The 19,333-nt window shown below is 36.2% G+C and overlaps 1 protein-coding gene across 2 annotated transcripts in view; it reads right to left on the reverse strand.

The window, feature by feature from the left end:
- Positions 1–264: 264 nt before the first annotated feature.
- Positions 265–19,333, reverse strand: part of tgs1 (trimethylguanosine synthase 1) — a 29,724-nt gene continuing 10,655 nt past the window's right edge. For both annotated transcript variants that reach the window (XM_062980355.1, XM_062980354.1), the window contains exons 2-13: positions 18,280–18,344; positions 17,547–17,734; positions 15,688–16,513; positions 15,118–15,217; positions 14,576–14,662; positions 12,676–12,850; positions 9,380–9,710; positions 8,942–9,109; positions 8,117–8,260; positions 7,561–7,779; positions 6,582–6,658; positions 265–550 (exon numbers count right to left, since the gene is read on the reverse strand). In XM_062980355.1, coding sequence (XP_062836425.1) covers positions 434–550; positions 6,582–6,658; positions 7,561–7,779; positions 8,117–8,260; positions 8,942–9,109; positions 9,380–9,710; positions 12,676–12,850; positions 14,576–14,662; positions 15,118–15,217; positions 15,688–16,513; positions 17,547–17,606 — 2,304 coding nt within the window. In that variant the 5' untranslated portion in view covers positions 17,607–17,734; positions 18,280–18,344 and the 3' untranslated portion in view covers positions 265–433. The remainder of the gene's footprint in view (positions 551–6,581; positions 6,659–7,560; positions 7,780–8,116; positions 8,261–8,941; positions 9,110–9,379; positions 9,711–12,675; positions 12,851–14,575; positions 14,663–15,117; positions 15,218–15,687; positions 16,514–17,546; positions 17,735–18,279; positions 18,345–19,333) is intronic.

A 19,333-nucleotide genomic window follows, 5' to 3' on the forward strand; every position in this document is an offset into this window, starting at 1 on the left:
TTAGTTAGTATTCCCTTTCCTTTAATCTTATCTCTCATGAATTCCACTCTACTGAAACATATTCTACTTTTTAAAAATAGCCAAAAATAGAATTTAATGTTAATACATTCCACTTTTTAAAAGCCAAAATCAGAATCTAAAGTATCTATTGTTGCCATAGATAAGCCAATCTCTCAATTTAAGAAACATTTCAAAATGCAGACTCTACTTATAAACCAAAGTCTATTTATGTCTTTACCACTTCACTGAACACCACAGAAAATATGTGTTATTATAAAACGTTTTATTGGCATTGCAACAAATATTCCAAAACCATCTATTTTTTTAAAAAAAATATGACAGCCATTGATTTTAGAAACAGATGAAGAGATAAAACTCAGAATTTTCAGATCATCAATTTTGCATTGATAAGTGGTTCATTTATGCAAACCCATCATGATGCATTTTGTCTGATCAGGTTTCCAAAATAAGCAGTTATGGTCTTCAACCTGTTGTTCAGAAAATTTTGTTCTATTTCAACTTTGCCTCCTGGTCCAGCTAAGGAAGTCACCTGAAAAGTAAAATAGGCAGTAATAAACACACATATATTTTTAAAATCCCAATGTAATATCTAACCATATTATGCTATATTTGAGAGAAAGGCACAGCTGTAATAATAAACAACACCCTAAATTAGTGTTTACTGTTTGGTGAGAAAAGTTTTTTAAAACTCATGTTACTCTTTCCACCAGCAGTATTATACAGGCAGCCCCTGAGTTACAAACATCTGACTTAACTCACAGTTAAGAACCGGGGGGGGGGGGGGGTGAGACAACAGGAAATGAGAGAAATCTACTCCTAAGAAGGGAAATTCACTCACTGAAGAGTTATCATGGAGAAAAGATGCTGCCAGTGAAGCTTTATCCCCAATCTCCTGTCCACAAAGTCTCCACTGATTAATATTTAAATTATCCATTAATAACCTATAATAATTTTGCTGGATCAGACCAATGGTCCATATAGTCCAGCCTTCCCTTGGCAAGCATGTTAATGCTCCTCCAGTAGTGCACAGGGATGCGGACTCTTGTAATAGAGACAATCTGTAGCTATTGCAGTTAGTACCATGTAACAGCATGATCTCTCATGAATATACATTTACAGTTGTCCAGATTTGCAGCCATCTTATTACTTATATATTTATTTATTTAAATATTTATATCTTGCTTTTCTCCCATGGGTGGGACTCAAAGCGGCAAGCAATAATTAAAATGACAAAAATTACATGACACAATAGAAAATAAAACCAATAAACAGATAACAGTTACATAAACCATAGACAACTAAGTTCATAAATACAGTAGAGTCTCACTTATCCAAGCCTCGCTTATCCAAGCCCCTGGATTATCCAAGCCATTTTTGCAGTCAATGTTTTCAATATATCATGATATTTTGGTGCTAAATTCGTAAATACAGTAATTACAACACAACATTACTGCGTATAGAACTACTTTTTCTGTCAAATTTGTTGTATAACATGATGTTTTGGTGTTTAATTTGTAAAATCATAACCTAATTTGATGTTTAATAGGCTTTTCCTTAATCTCTCCTTATTATTCAAGATATTCGCTTATCCAAGGTTCTGCCGGCCCGTTTAGCTTGGATAAGTGAGACTCTACTGTATAACAGGTTCCACTACAATTCCCTGGGCCTCAGTCCACTGAAGTAATCTATAAGAATTTATATTAAAAATCCTAAAGCTCTGTATGCTTAGGCTGTGTATACGTTGTCAGGTCCGAGATAGCCTTAACAAATATGCCTTAGCCATTGCAGCCTGATCATTTCCTATTATGGGATATCGGGAAAGGCCTGCTTCCCTAGGAAGGCTTTGACCTGTGCTCGAAAGGCTAGTAAAGAGGGGATACTTAGGTTAATAACTTCCAGTTTCAATTCAAAACTGTTGCAGTCTATTTAAAGTCCTGGTCATGACAGAAGGAGCCACATTTCCTCAGTCATGTGTGTTCATCTTGTATATGCAAGGCAGCTATTTTTACATAAAAATGACTTGCTGATTAAGAAAACATCCTTAATATAAAAGTTGCCTTTGAAAAGATATCAACTTATTTTCCAAAAAAGAAGGAATAGTAATTTAGATGGTCTTGCAATCTACAAGCATATTTCAAAAGATTTAAAAAATATATGCCATTCAATAATTATTTCCAGGGAAGTTTATTTAAAAAGAAATAATGAAAGGATATTTTAATATTGCATTCATATTAGCATAAAGGATTTAATTTGATGACTGTTTAGTTTTTAATCACTGACAGTAAGACTGATTTATTTAAATAGTTAAAGAAAATATTACATATCTATTTGTCATTAGTCGCAGAGAAAGAACCACAAGTCTTGCCTAAACAAACTCTACTAATGTTTCTATTTAGGAATTGAACTGGTTAGACTAGATATATTCCACAACTACAATGCGACTTTATTTTATTTACCTTGCCTGCACTGATAGTACCTGGTAGCATCTGTACACACTGGTTCTGCAAAGAGCAGGGATGGCTTATGTTGACTGCTATATTTAAATCAGTTATCAGTTCCTACCTATTGTATATCAAACCATCTCTACTTTCTTTGTTTTCCTTTGAAACTTCAGCTGCAAAAACACTAGTTCAAACACATTTCACTTCCTCTATTTTTAAGCTATTAATAAATACTCTTCACTTACTGTAAAAAAGGAGGAAGTAAAGTAGGATTAATAATTTAAGAGATGAACCTCTTGTATGCCAAAGTGAAATTAGACAGTCACCCAAAGCTCCCTTTCTTTTAAAATGTGTTCACAAATAAAATAAAATGTTTTGAATGGGGAAAAAAACATTGAACAAAAAGAAAACAAACTGGGAATCACAAATCAGGAGCTGATTATAAAGGCAGCAAAATTACATTACTATATGAAGGTAATGCACATCCGTGGAGTTTCTAAGAGCAATACCATAGAGACATGGGTTGGATCTTTCAGTTATAACTTTATGTTCACCAAAGATCAATCCAGGCCTAAGAGATCCAAAGCCTATAGAAAGGCTTGGACAGATTAGGACTGAACTAGGCAGCTGAAAGAGCCAGAGCAAAACAGGTGAGTCAATTTCTTTGCTTTCACTCTATTTCTGCCCCATCATCTCTTTTCAACTTGTTTTCTCTTCATCTACCAGTCTTTCGGTGAGGGGACCTGAACTGATAAGTGCACAAGAAGTCTAAAATTGGGCAGAGGACCCATAGTATTAAGCTGACTGCCATCCTTGCTATGAACTTTAAGAGGACATTGAAAAGTAATGAATTTTTCTCATCCCAGCTCTTCAGATTCTTGCCAGATAAGAGAAAAGCTCTCCAGTAAGATGGCAGGGAGGCAGAATACTGTTTAAGAAATTGCTATCTTATCTATACCATGCAAAATCACTGCTCAGCAGTTTCAGCTTCTGTGTATGTGAAAATGACAGGGAGCCACGACCCAAATATAGAATGTTTTTTTTTTTTTTTGGCAACTATGCTTCTCAGTTTACTGAACTTTGACAGTGAATCAGGGGAATAACTGTATTGCACAAGTCTTAACACTAATGGTTTTTTTCCCCTGAAACTGCATTTACTCAGTTCCTGTCCACTGCAATGTATTTCCATTCACTTGGTCCAGTATGCTCTTATTTAAAGTAGATGGTACAAAAATTAACATATGGTTTGAAATATACAGGAACAGGAATACTGTGCTAATAATGGGATTATAATTACAGACATACTTAGGTACAGTCTAGTCCACTACTGTCACGCTGTCTATATATGGAGGTTAATGGCACCTGTTCCTCACTGCCAACCCTTTATATGCAAGTAAGCAATAGTTTTGTAGGGGGAATAAAAGGTCATGACTCCACTTCATAGAATAATACAGTTGGAAGACACCTCATGGGCCATCCAGTCCAACCCCCTGCAAGAAGCAGGAAAATCACATTCAAAGCACCCCCAACAGATGGCCATCCAGCCTCTGTTTAAAAGCCTCCAAAGAAGGAGCCTCCACCACAGTCCGGGGGAGAGAGTTCCACTGCCGAACAGCCTTCACAGTGAGGAAGTTCTTCCTGATGATCAGGTGGAATCTCCTTTCCTGTAGTTTGAAGCCATTGTTCTGCATCCTAGTCTCCAGGGCAGCTGCAAACAAGCTTGCTCCCTCCTCCCTATGACTTCCCTTCACATACTTATACATGGCTATCATGTCTCCTCTCAGCCTTCTCTTCTGCAGGCTAAACATGCCCAGCTCTTTAAGCCGCTCCTCATAGGGCTTGTTCTCCAGACCCTTAATCATTTTAGTCACCTTCCTCTGGACACTTTCCAGCTTGTCAACATCTCCCTTCAACTGCGGTGCCCAGAATTGGACACAGTATTCTAGGTGTGGCCTGACCAAGGCAGAATAGAGGGGTAGCATGACTCCCCTGGATCTAGATGCTATACTCCTATTTATGCAGGCCAAAATCCCATTGGCTTTTTTCACCGCCATATCACATTGTAGGCTCATGTTTAACTTGTTGTTCACAGGGACTCCAAGATCTTTTTCACACAAACTGCTATCGAGCCAGGCGTCTCCCATTCTGTATCTTTGCATTTCATTTTTTTCTGCCTAAGTGAAGTATCTTGCATTTGTCCCTGTTGAACTTTATTTTGTTAGTTTCGGCTCATCTCTCTAATCTGTTAAGATCATTTTTAATTCTGCTCGTCTTCTGGAGTGTTAGCTATCCCTCCCAATTTGGTGTTGTCTGCAAACTTGCCTTCTAACACCTTTATGGTGTTTGTTTTGCTGTCTGTGCCTCTGTTCAGAAGATTTTACCTCACTCTCTCCCTGTGAACATTGGATTTTGAAAAGGTTGGCTTGTTGTGGAAACAAGGATTCTTGATAAAGCTTAAGTTTAGATACTTTCCCCCATGATAACTCTTTCAGGAATAAATTTCCTTCCTGAGGGGTAGATTTCTCTCACTTCTTGTTGTTTCACCCTCTTTCCTAACTAGGAATTGTTTGTAAGTTGGATGTTTGTAATTCGGGGACAGCCTGTATTTATTTTTGCCTGCGCCACAATTGGAAAGATCACTGGGGCCCCATCTACTCTAGGCAGGTCAGTTCAGTGTAAAACTGTCCATACATGTTAAAATCTGGGCCAGTATCCACCTGGATTGGAACCACACTGGCTCCACTAAACTATTAGATTGTGCCACAAGTTCCTGCAGCCACTCCCTACCAACCAAGTGCCTGGCTGTCACCTGTCATGTCTGTTGATGCCAGAACAGGGCAGCTGCCCAGTGAAACCTTTTCCAGGGAGTTAGCTATGTCAAGAAAAAAACACAAACCACCCAGAAAATAAAAAGACTCTATTAGTGTGTCTGAACCTGAGACTCCAGACTCCAACCTTGTTCTCCAGACCCTTGATCATCTTAGTTGCCCTCCTCTGGACACATTCCAGCTTGTCAACATCCTCCTTAAATTGCGGTGCCCAGAACTGGACACAGTATTCCAGGTGTGGTCTGACCAAGGCAGAATAGAGGGGCAGCATGACTTCCGTGGATCTAGACACTATACTTCTATTGATGCAGGCCAAAATCCCATTGGCTTTTTTAGCTGCCACATCACATTGTAGGCAATGTTTAACTTGTCCACGAGGACTCCAAGGCCTTTTTCACACATACTGCTGTTGAGCCAGGCGTCCCCCATTCTGTATCTTTGCATTCCATTTTTTTCTCCTAAGTGCAGTATCTTGCATTTGTCCCTGTTGAACTTTGTTTTGTCAGTTTCAACCCACCTTTCTAGTCTGTAAAGATTCCATGTCTTTCCTTTGTTCCAGGATATTTCTTACAGCATATAGGCACAGAAGGACACACACAATTTCGCATTCCCATTGTTCACATAGAGTGCCATAGGCAGAAATTGGTGATAGGGGCAATATATTATTCAGTGCATGGATAGCCCATGCTGCTTCTGTGGGGAACAGATTCTATTTAGTCCATAAACCTCTCAGAATTTAAAAGGAAAACTATTTTGTTCCCTTGCCACTTGCCATAACATTCACTGTCTTTCCGCCCCCATCCCAATAAGAGTTTTTATTCTTCATCTGAACCAAAAATTGTGGTTCTGTGAGTATGCACATTTTCAAGACCATAAGGCAACCCAATCCAAGTTAATGTAAGCATGTGAACCAATTTTCATTTAAACCGAACTTGCACAATATACAGTGCTACTGCATCTCCTTCGTAATCTAAATCAGGACTATAAAGATAATGCAAAAGTTTTCTCATCTCTGACTAGAAAGAGTATTAACACATCAAGATATACAATCGGAAAATGGCAAACTGCCATGAGATCTTTCACATTTCAGCATGTTTTGAAATTTCAATTGGAATTTTAAAAAAGTTCTAAATGATTAAACATTTTCATTACTTGACTATATACAAACTGTTGGAAGTTTGTCACAGCTATATCTACCTCTAAATTAAGACCAGCAGGCAGAAATGAGTTTTGAACTAAAGAATCAGTATTGTTATCACTATGCTACACTACATCTTAAATTACAACTCACCTGATCTATGTCTGCATTGCGGGGAAGAAAATACACAATGTTGTTGGTAATCTTTTGTGACAGCTTGAAAACTTCGAATGTACAGAGAGGTTAAGGAAGAAAAAATACATATTGCTTCAATACTTTAAATAACATAGGAATAGGGACTCATTTACAAGGCTGGTTCCATGTTTCTCTGCCAACTTCCTGTTGGTCCAATGATATTGGGTGCATGAACAAAACAAAAGACTCATCATTATGAACCTGGAGAGAATAATTATTAATATGCTATATATAGGCTGAGTATCCCTTTTCTGAAATACTTGGGACTGGAAGTATTCCATATTTTGGAATTTTTAAGGTGATATTTGAATGCTTGTTCATACATCTTCAAAATATCTTGAACTTCCTAGGTAGTTCTTCCTAAGATTCATTTGTCAAAGAAGACAACTTGCCTCAGAGTTTATTCATAATCAAATACTGTATCTCTGGGTAATAATAAAATCTTTAAAGAATAAAAAGAGCTTATTTTATAAGAAATGGCCCGTTACTTTGTTATGAGAGAACATATCGAACAGGAGGCTGAAAATGAAAAATACCTGTATACCAGCCCCATAATCCTTTCAACTATCCAAATCTTAAACCTGACCTCATCTAAGCATTTTTTATGTTTTCAGTAACAATGACAAATAGAAGCCAAGACTATTTTTTCAGAACAACTTGGCAACCTGCAATTCCAAACTGAGACGAACAGTTAAAACTGAAAAGATGTTGTAGGCAAGAATTCCCAGAATACATAATATACATATCAGGCATGGGCAAACTTCGGCCCTCAAGGTGTTTTGGACTTCAGCTCCCACAATTTGAATATTTAGTCATAGGAATGGTAGAAGTTGAAGACCAAAACACTTGGAGAGTCGAAGTTTGCCCACCTCTGATATATAATGTTAACTTTCTTTTTGTAAAAAATGACCAGTTACTGCTTAACTTGGAAAAGGATATCCATCAGGACAAATCATTGTTTGAACATCAAAAACTTCAGCAGTGGTATATTCAGGGCCACCCCATGGAGGACTCAGAAACACAATGTCTCCTTTTAAACTGGATGCAAGCTTCATGAAATCCCCACATATAAATTCTATTTGGTCAGCCACTCCATACACTTCCGCATTATTGTGCGCGAGACGGATCTTCACAGGATCAATATCAATAGCAATTACTGAAAAGCAAAGCATTTTAAGCACAGAAAGACAAAGACAGACAGAACAAGCTAGGTCAGGGACAGGGAATGTAGTGAAAAATTAATACTAACTCTAAAGACAAACAAAACTTACTTAGCTTTAACCACTGAGTTTTCTTTGCATATGTATAGTTATCTGACTAATTTACAATGTAAATTCAAAGCTAAATTTAGGGAGGTTTTATTTTTTAAAAAATAATTTATATAGTAGCAATCTTTAACTATAATCCATGTTTTTTCACAACAGATTTAGCAAAATGAAGAAAAAATAGAAAAGAAATTAAGGGAGAGGAAAAAAAATAAGGACAATTTTTACCTCTTTTTCCTGCAAGGGCAAACTGAATTGAATTTCCTCCCACACCACAAAATGCATCCACTATGATATCAGACTTGAAGGACTGCCTTACACGGTCTGCAATATGCTCTGCAATTTTCTCAGGTGTAACAGAAAACCATCCCTCTGATTAAAAACAACAACAGTTTGTCAGATTTTTAAGTTAAAAAAAGAACAAAAAAAATCAAAAAGCAGAATGTTAAAACATGTACAGCCTATTTCAAGCCATGCCCTGAATACATCTTGACATGTTCTGTTGATAAGAAATAGCAATTCAAATTATTGGTTAGTAGGGATTACTATCATATCCTTCTTATTGGTTAATTGCTGTTATTGTGTGAATACTATATACATCCACACCTTTTTAACAATGGAACAAAGGCTGTGGAATATATGCTCCTTGAGATACTTTTCTTAACACAGATCCTATCATTCCACACCACTGGCTATGTTGGCTATGATGGGAGCTGTAGTTTAATAATGTGTGAATGGATCCTGGTTTTGAACCAACTAAGGGTTGTTCAGTTTGCAATCAGGATCCCGGGGTCAGATATCAGAATAAGTTATACCTTCTTGATTACTTTTACCTCTATCCTAAAGCAGGAGCAGATAGGCAACATGCATTAGGGCACTGTTAAATTACAGTAAACTAACACAATCTTAGCTATTGTGATGTATTAACACGGCCAATGACTAACATCATGGAACAATGTATGCCTATAAATACTTGATAGCCAAATTTGTTAATCATTTCAAGATAATGTAGGTTTTAATTCATAGGTCTGGCTATTACTATTATGAACCTACCTCTGTCTAAGTGAATCCCTTCATCAAACCGAGAAAACAGCCTGTACCTCTGTGCCCAGTATTTAGCCAATTCTGGATCGGCAGCTATTTCAGGGGGCAGGGACGGTACACTTCTATTTTCCTTCTTGTTCTTTCTATTTTTCTTCTTTTTCATAGGTTTTACTTCACCTGCATGAAGAAAACCCCAATGCCTCAGAAGATAATCACTTTTGAAATAACTTAAAACGTTTCATCTAGAACAGTTCTCATTTTTATCTTGTCTTCAACAAATTTATCTTCTTCATTCACTTTTAGTACATCAAGTAATTTTGGGATGGTTGTCTTGGATGTTACAATCTCACAATAAATATAAACAACAATTTTTCCTTCACAAAATGTATGTTTTATGAGTATGCATAAAATAGTACATACAATTTATTTTAAAATCTTATCTCCCACCTTCTGTTTCCATCTGGAGATAGTCTGGAATATCCAAGGGAAGCAGCTCTCTTCCCAAAGAACATGGTTCTTTTTCCACCTCTTCAACAGGCACTTCAGAATTACAGTCCCTTGCTGCTATTATCAGCTTCTCCTCTTCAATGCTGTTTCCTTTATGTCTACTAGAATTTGAATCAGGGAGAACCAGTTCATAGTTTTGGACATCTGGATTATTTTGTGAGCAAACAGAATTTTCCTGTTCTTCTGAATCACTACTAGTGGAAGCATGAACTGTTTTGTCTTGAGATGTCTCTTCCTGAGGTTCATTTACTTGCTTCAAGAACCTTTCGACCTAGAGGACCAAGCATTTTGAAACCCACATTTGAACAAAAAAAATTACAAAATACAGAAAATACTCTCTTGCTACTTCCATTTTAAAATAATATAAACTTAATTTTGTGGTCAAAGTACTTTTAAAATGTAAACTATATTCCTGCAATCAGGATCACCCAGGCACTTATGTACACCACCCTCATATCAAATGGGCCACTTCTTCTCATTTTCAGTATGGCAATAATTTTCTGTATCTCTAAATTGTTGGAAAATGTTTATTATAGTGCTTCTGACAGTTTGACATTATGATTTGAATTAGAAGCCTTAGCAATGACAAGACAGGTAAAATAATGGTTTTGCATGTGGTTCTTGGATATATATCTTGCAAGTTTTTCCATTTTTAATAAAAAATATCAGGGCATGAACATGAGACAGTCATATAAAAAACCACATCAAATCACCTTTGATAATGGATATATGCTTATATGTTTATAAGTGGGACCTATAACAAAATGTTGCCCCTGTTCAGAACTCCAGTCACTCTTTTCAATACATGCTCACACACAGTCCTCTATTTCCTTACCAAAAGTCAGCCGTTAGTTCTCACTGGCCTCCTCCCTTAGAGCAGCATTACTCGAAGTGGTGATCTAAGCTCCAGTACTGGTCCCTGAGACATTAGCTTTCAGTTCACATAGAGTATTCACTAATGGCACTACCTTTTTATGGTGGGAGGGCTGCATTCTTCTTCGAGAAATCAGATTAAATTCACTAGAGAGCCAGTGGCCAGCAGCAGTAGTGGACAGAATGATGGTGATACTGGCAAAGGATCTGTCAGAGCTAACAGCAGTGGATCCATAGCTAACATTTGTTGCTACTGTGCAGGAGGAGGCACAATAACCCCTATGAGACGACAATTCAAAAAATAGTGCCAGCATGTCAGAGGGTACTGAGTAGCCTACTGGGATATAGCAGACAGAAGGCAACAGTAATGCTGTAACAAATGCTGCAACTGGACTTAACTGAAAGGATGTCAAACCATTAATATGCAAAGCCTTTACTGTGTAGATCAGTGGTTCCCAACATTTGGTCCTCCAGGTGTTTTGGACTTCAGCTCCCACAATTCCTAACAGCTGGTAAACTGGCTGGGATTTCTGGGAGCTGAAATTCAAAATAACTAGAGGACCAAAAATTGGGAACCACTGATGTAGATGATGAAAGAGTATATATCACCCTTAAAGAAATGGAACTGATTTGTGTCCTGATATGTAATTTGTACTAACAACAACAAGGTGTAATCAGGACAGATTACAGAGAAACAGAATAGTTTCCAATTCACAAGAGCATAAAGCAAGAGCTGCATTTTATCACTTTATCTGTTTAACTTGTACACTGAACATATCATGCCATAAATAAAGCAGAGTTAGACTAAGAGGAAGGAAGTGTGAACCTTGGAGGAAGGGGTATAAGCAATATAAGATTCTGATGACACCATATTATTAGCATAAAATTGCAAAGACTTGGAATGATTACTGAAGAAACTCATGGAAGAGATGGCAAATGCAAGTTTACTGCTGAACAAAAAAAAAATGACCACAGATTATTTATGTAACGTTAAAGTTACGTAAAATGAATACACTGAAATACTTCAAGATTTTCTAAACCTTGGCTCAGTCACTTGCTAGGATTTGGAAGGGTAGTTATAAACTAGACATGATTCTGAATAGTAAAGATATATCACTGAATACTAAAGTTATAATAGTCCAATTTCTATGTATGATCATGAAGGCTGGACAGGGAAAAAAGCTGATAGGAGGAAAATCAACTTCTTTGAAACATACGGGAGAAGAGTGCCACAGACATCATGAACTGCTAAAAAGACAAATAAATGGGTCCTAGAGCAAATCAAGTCCTAGGGGCCAACATGATTAAATTGAGACTGTTGTACTTTGGATATGAGAATACAGCAATGCTCAGTGAGTAGAGGGAAGTAGGAAAAGGGGAAGATCACATTTCAAATAGATAATTAGAGAAGCCACTGAGTCTGCAAGATGTAAACTGCAGCTATTAATGATAGGCTGACTTGGAGGTCTCTCCTTTGTAGAGTTGTCATTCATTGAAAATTATTTGATGGCAACTAGTAACAACTACAGAAAGTTCCTAGGAAAGAAAAAATGTAGTTAAAGGGCATGGAAGCATTACCTAATGTACTTTCCTAGATATTTGCCAACTTTGGAGTGACCAATACTGCCCTCTTCTGCAGAACTAGTGCAAAATCCAAACAAAGTTCATGTTTTGATTATCAAAAGTAGAAACTGGTAAGGAGAGTCCTTTTCTCACAGCACTACTTTCATCTATGTAAGTATCCCTGCTGGAACAGGAATGCAATGACTGCATATTTTCTGAATACTGCAGACACCTCTGGTAAATTTATATCAGTTAATTCTTCTAGTATAGAAGAACACCCTATCTGTAGTTACCTCTGATTTGTGGGACTATTAATGCCTAATATGTTCAGGCTGCATACTCTCTTATGGTATAACACCATATGGCTAAATGTCTCCCATTTAGTGAGTCATTTTTAATTGTGTAGTGTAGGTATGTTTTGTAATATCTTGTGTTTTACCTATTGTATTTTTTATTATACTTTTTCTTACGGGGGTTGTTTTATTACATAACTGGTTTAAAATGTTAGTTGCCATGAGATATGGATGCCGAAGAAGCATAGAATACACATTTTATGTACATACAGAAGCAGTATGAACCCAATGCTATTTAAGAACCATTAGATACACAGACGTCTGTCATCTCAGACGACATATGCTAGAAAGTGACTTTTTTCTAGGTAGATCTGCAGTCCGAGGGAAACATGAAAGTTAGCAAATATCTGACACCATGAAAGAGCTGTCTAGAAAACAATAAGAAAAGGAAAACTTGCTACACTTTCTATCGAGTCTATTAATTTATGACAGACAAGCAACCATTACCTTATTCAAAGTTTCACTTGTCTTAAATACTCCCACTTCAGGTTCTTCTGTAAAAAAGATATGCTTATTTTTGGTCTTGATTGTTCTCCGCATATCCAATAACTTTGATTTAAATTTCATGTTTCGATTGAGATGAGTCACTCTTCTTTCACTGAAACCAGGAATTTCTCTGTATCTGGAAGAAAAACACACTTAACATTTCACCCCGTTTTTCAATATGGGAAACAATTTGTACATACTTAAGGGAAAAGATTTACGTGACATTTTGTGTTCTACACTTGAGAGCCTCCACAAAAATGGGTCCAAGCAAGAGTTTTATTTCAGGAACCATCTTTAGTTTTAAATTGGAGTAATTAACTAGGTCAGGTTCGAAACCCATTTTTCTGCCTCAGAACTCTCCAGGCTGCTAAAAATGCCAAAATTCAGAAGTAACAATTGCAAACCACTTCTAGTTTTGACAAATGATGCAGTGCTCACTCTTAGACAATCTGTTCAGAAATTAGATTTTGAAGACATGTTACAGTTTTGGGGGAAGCCATATTCTGTTATTAACTTTTTGGTTTAATCTTAAACTTTAAAGGAGATACTAAGTTAGACTGCACTCTTTCTTATGAATAAATAAACTGAAACATCCAAAAAAATGGAGGTCAACAATGCTGATTTATGCAAGTAAAGCTATCCTAAGAATGAATATATGATTGTATAATAATACATACTGTTAAGATTAACAAGGAAAAAAACACTGAATGCCTGTGATGATAATGGACACCTGAAGACAAACAATATATACATTAAGATGATTAAAGATACCCAATATAATATAATAATAATAATAAATTTATTTTTGTATGCTGCCTCCATCTCCCCAGCAGGGGACTCGGGGCGGCTCACACAGGGAACAAGCCCAATATAATCACATAAAATCATAGAATAACAATTTAGACATCAGACAACACAATTGAAAAACAATTTAAACAGATCATACCCAAGGGACAGAACTCTATACAGGTACAAGTGACAGTCCTGAATGAAATGTTTGTATGATGTCTTAACAGAAATTATGGAATTATCAGTAACTTACTGATGAGGAGGATGGATAAAAGGCTATGTTTAGAAAGATCACAGAATAGGAAACAACTGCATGGGACATCCAAGAAAAGCACAGTCATACACCCTTGACAGATGGCTATCTAACTTCTGTTTTAAAGCCTCCAAAAGATCATGCTTCCACGTGTGTTTATTATTACCAAGACAAAGAGCAGAATAGAGAGCTAATCTTCCTATGAAATATGCTTATGAAAGTGAACATAAAGAAATCTATGTGATGTAAATATCTGTAATGCATGAGGCCCTACAGGCAATGTAATGGAATTTAATTAAGCTAAGTGCCCTGTTTGTTTTCCCCTCCTAAAATAAACATTATGTTTATATATTTAGAAATGACTACAAATGGAGCTGGGGTAGTTGATGATAAAAAAAAAAACAGCATGCACCCCAGGTCACAGTGCAAGGTTTGCTTTGATATATTTGTGGTGTACCAAAAAGATTTAATGAGCTTTCTACCAATTCTTTTTTTCCAAAAGGGGTGACTTTCATCCCAAATCAATCCTTAATCCCATCTCTACAAACTACTGTAAGTTATTCTTGTTTATACTGAACCCACATATTTTCCTGCTTCTTGGCAGGGGGTTGGACTGGATGGCCCGTGAGGTCTCTTCCAACTCTATGATTCTATATCTCTGCACATATAATACTTTTTATAAGCAATTAAAAAAAATTATCAAAAAATTTTCTGGAGAAATTGAACCCTACGTTCATTTTAACACATAGGAAAGGTTAAATGATACATTAAAAACAATGAATATTTTTTAGTGAAAGCATAGTTTACTTCACCTACTACCTTTGTCCTGTGCCACGCTTGAGCCCCAAGAAACCAAAAACTTCATCAGGATCTGCCTGAGCATCTTCTTCAGCGTCTAATTCATGGCTTGAAAGAAATCACAACCCTTGAATTATAATTCGTAGCAAGATGAGGGGAAAAAACAGTGAATTTCATTGCCTCATTTATTCTTTGATTTAAGGGTAAACAATATTAAATAATTATTAAAAAGCTAAATGCATAGAAAAAACTCTTTTCAAGTTCTTCAGTATTATCTTTAACATCATCTCAAATAATGGTCTTTTCTTTAGATATTATTTTGATATCTATCTTCTGATGTTCAGTTAATTGGCCACAGATCCTTTAATCTCAAAAAGCAAGGCTTTGGAACAGTTTTGATTATGCTTTTTAAGCTATAGAGTATAAATTATGGATAGAACCTAAAACATGCTGTAGTCTTGTAAATGAAAGCAAACTATTTTCTGTATAAACAGGGTCAGTAGGCATGCCGTGGGAGGAAAAAACCCAGATATTAAAAACGTAAGATGAAACTGATAACTTGCCTTCTCTTTAATCTGACAGGTTTCTGTTCAGGTGGCTGTTCATCACCATCACTGTTATTATGCGATGATCCCCCACCTCCTGTGGAATGCACCTGTGAAGCTGAAATGGAAACAGAACATGATAATGTATTTTGCTCGAGAAATAATCATAGGCCTCATCTACACTGCCATTATTAACGCAGACTGAACTGCATTATATGGTCATATAATTCAATTCAATACAGTTAACCTGCATTATAAAGATAATGCTGATGGGGACACAGAAACATTATTTCTAAGCTTTTTTTCTGCTTGAAAATGGCCCAATCCAATTAATTGGCCACTGCAAGGTAATTCCACCTCCGGCATCCACCTATCAAGTCTGAGTTTAAGCAATACATTTTACTCATCAGAGCTTCAAGCAAATTTTCTTGTTGCTCTGTCACTGATATGTGTTCTGTTGTCATCTCTGATCTGAATGAATCTTTTACAAAAAAATGTGAATTTCCATAGATTTGGCTTTTCATCTGAGGGAAAATTTCAAAGGTATATGAAAGAGTATAAGGGAAAGTTTGATACTGGTATACCAACCTGCTGGGTTTGAACATCCATATTCAGAAGTCGTATTTTCTTCTTTTGGTCCCTCATCAGATTTCTTAGACTGGCTAGAATCACAAGGACAATGCCTTTCCATGTTTGTTAAATAGAGTCCTTGACTATCATTGCTATCAACCATCGTTTCCGATTTGCTATCTTCTGCTTCTTCTGAGTTCAAATTTATTTTATTGATTTCTGTAAGAATATCAATATTACACTGATTGTCGTTTTTAATGGGATTACATTCACAGCTGGCAACAGAAGCAAGAGGACAGAAATTTGAGTCCGGAACTTCTCTGTACTCATCATCTATTTCAATATTCTGTGTTTTTTCTTCCTTTGTTTCTAGGTTACCTTTATTTATTTTTGGACTACTATGTGCCACATCAACAGTCCAACCTTGATTTGCCCAGTACTGAAACTGTTCCCAGTAATACCAGTACAGTTCATTATAATGCTGCTGCCATTTTTCCTTCATTTCAGGATTATCCCAAGGTTCGCTAATAGATAAAAGCTCAGAATCTACATCCTCCTGTTTTTCCTGCCAACTTTTCCAAAGAAGTCCTTCTCCATATTCGCCCCAATATATTTCCCATTTCTCATTCATCTCATCAAGTTTGACTTCTCCATTTTCACATTGTTCATCAACTTCCTTGTTAATTAAGGATGGGTCATCAGCTAGAGAGTGGCTGTCTTCAGTCTCATGATCCTCTTCCAAAGTATCCTTCATTATTTCAAGAATATCTTTTTGCAGCATGTTTTTTTTCTTCTTCTTTTTCTTCATTACTTTGTTATTCCTTTTATAAGTATTCCCAGATCGCTGAAAAAGATTAATACATGAATTTGTGCATAGAACATAACAAGTTGTGATGCAACAGAACGGCTTCATTCATTTCATAGAGGTTCACAGCACTGCTAGATTGTTAACACAAACAGGTGATCACAATATCACGCGAGTCTCATCATCTGAAACTTGATACAATCTTAATTGAGCAGCCCAGTATGATTTCCTTCTTGGCTATGTTTCCATTCAAACATTTAATTTTAGATGTCATTGCACAGTATGGATGGAAATCACACATTTCAAAAATAGCAGCCCTGGCCAGAATTGAGGAAGGCTGAGAGCTATGGCCGAACAAAATCTGGAGGGCCATGATTCCCACTGGAAGTAACACTGTGTGGAGGCTCTTTCAGAAATAGTAAGACTAATAATAAGAAAATGTGACAGAAAGTATGGTTTCTGTGATTTACCGAGTAGCACAATATACTAATCCTATGAAATGTTCTAAATTCTCTAGAATAGATTTTGAAAGCATGTTCTATGATATTTAGAAAGGTCTCAGCCCTTTTGAAGTGACAAATTAATTTAGTCAGTAAAAACCATGGCAAACAAACAAAATTCTGTGCGGCTTTTGAAATTGTGTTTATTAATTAATTCTTAATTGTCACCAAATTAACCCACCATTTCACTCTCATTTAGAATATCTTAAAGGATACTGCATTTAAAAAATAATGTCAGTAGTCTTTCATTGTTTAAACTCCTCATTAACCCATGGGGAAAAACTCTCATCTATAGTTCTCTGTCACGCCAGAAGCTTTCATACAGAATTTATGAACTCACATAAAAGTTGTAAAAGCCATTCCACAAATTTGGGGGGGGGGGGGGCAATTTTCTCTCTGGGTTGCCTGTGCAAAAAATCAGTGTGAATTCGCAAGATCATCACAATTAAGCACAATAAAAATACAAAGGATCTGCCAGGCCTTGTTTTGTAACTGCTCAAGGTTATTTTTAACTTCTAAAATGTAAAAATACCACAGACACATAGCAGCATAAAAATAAGCAGAGTTTTTACCATAATAGTCTTATGGACTGCTGCTCCACCAAATTGTAAAGGCAAACCCATACTCTTCATAAGTTCCGTTTCTGAATCTAGTTCAATGTCTTCAACCTCAGGGACACGGCTGTCTGATGGTAAGTCAGCAGTATTAAAAATATCATGTTTTTGTTCTTTTTCCTCATCTTCAGATACTTGATCTTCCCCTGTTAATACAACAAGTTGGAGTTACATTTTAATATAAATTTTAATTTATTAGAAGGTTCTGGTGCAGATAAACAATACCAGGATTTCTTTTCTCAGAAAGCACTCTAGCAGTAATTTTTAAAAAGTTTGTAAAAATCTCATTTGAGCATGCCAATATACAATTAATGCATAATGAACATTTTCCATACTGTGTTTAAACCTAGATTAACTTACCGGTAATTATTTTAAAACTAAGTATTTTGAAAACCTTGGGTATCATTTGAAAATAATTGCAAGGATAGTATCAAATACTGAGCCTTTACTTGCTCTGCTCTAGAGAGGAACTGCAGAACTTGCTTTTTATAACAGCAAAGGACTGAGCATGGGGTGAAATTCCTAAAACTAACAAAAACACCTAATGGATTTAAATCTGTCAAAGGAAACCAATGTTGCATAGAGGATTTAAAAATATGCATGTAAAAACAGATATTAAAAGTATAGTGATGCTACGGTAACAGATCATATGGCTGCAAAATATTTATTTAAAATCCCAGGCACAACCTACCTGTGCTGTTTTCCTCCTCTTTGACATAAAATCCTTTTAAACCTAACTTATACAGTTTTCGATCCCTGGAATAAAATGCAAATATATTTATATAAATGTTATATAATAATGAAATACTAGTCTTTTCCACACTAGTGTTATATATATTTTTATACTGTCATTTTAGCATTCTCTTAGTTCTTCATTACAGGACCCTCATGAATAATCTTTGGAATAAATAAAATGTATCTTTTCTAAAGAAAAAAAGAAAGGTCTGCTAAATTTAGAAAATGAATGAAGTACAGCCACTAAATAAGATAATAATGTCCTACTAGTAACTTCAATTCCAAAACAAAGACTAGGAAGAGAAACACATCACTTAGAATTCTTTGGTAGCCCCCTCCCCTTGTTTGAAAATACAAATATCATAAAGATACAGATAAGATGCCAGATAAATATATGAGTAGACTATCTGAAGGTTATGCCACCATCACTTAAATAAACATGAAGCAAAATCTTCTTACAAGTACTATAATTACCCAAACTTTGGAGAACACATGAAATCTTTGGTAAAGGTCTCACAGCCCTTCAGACGGGTACAGGTAGAGATGCCTTGCTGATAAATTATGAGATCCTTTAAAGCAGTGGTTCTTTACTGCCTGATGCCAAACATTGTAACAGATGAATATATGTGACCACTGGATAAAGCTATTTCTTTTTCTCCCAGAAACTCACTACAGTTTAGCAACCAGTAAAGGTAATGGTTCGGCAACAGCACTTCCCTCCCAATTCCTCAAAACATAGAGGGAAACTTCAGGTTTTCAGAGCAAGTTAGCAAGGCAGATCCTAAAATGCACTTTCCTACTTTCATCTTGGATTCAGATGTAGCTGAACTGAACTCTCACTGGAACCAATGGAACTTAGGCCAGATCTAAACAAACAAGTTCACCCGCTGGATTCTATGTGGGTAAATATTATGAAATTCATAGGGATATAATAAGTCAACAAGTGACTTGAACAGAGACAACAATACATATGACATGCTGTGTATACATGCAGCAGATCCTATGAATAG

This window comes from Anolis carolinensis, chromosome 4 (genome assembly GCF_035594765.1).
Source record: "Anolis carolinensis isolate JA03-04 chromosome 4, rAnoCar3.1.pri, whole genome shotgun sequence".
NCBI lineage: Eukaryota > Metazoa > Chordata > Lepidosauria > Squamata > Dactyloidae > Anolis > Anolis carolinensis.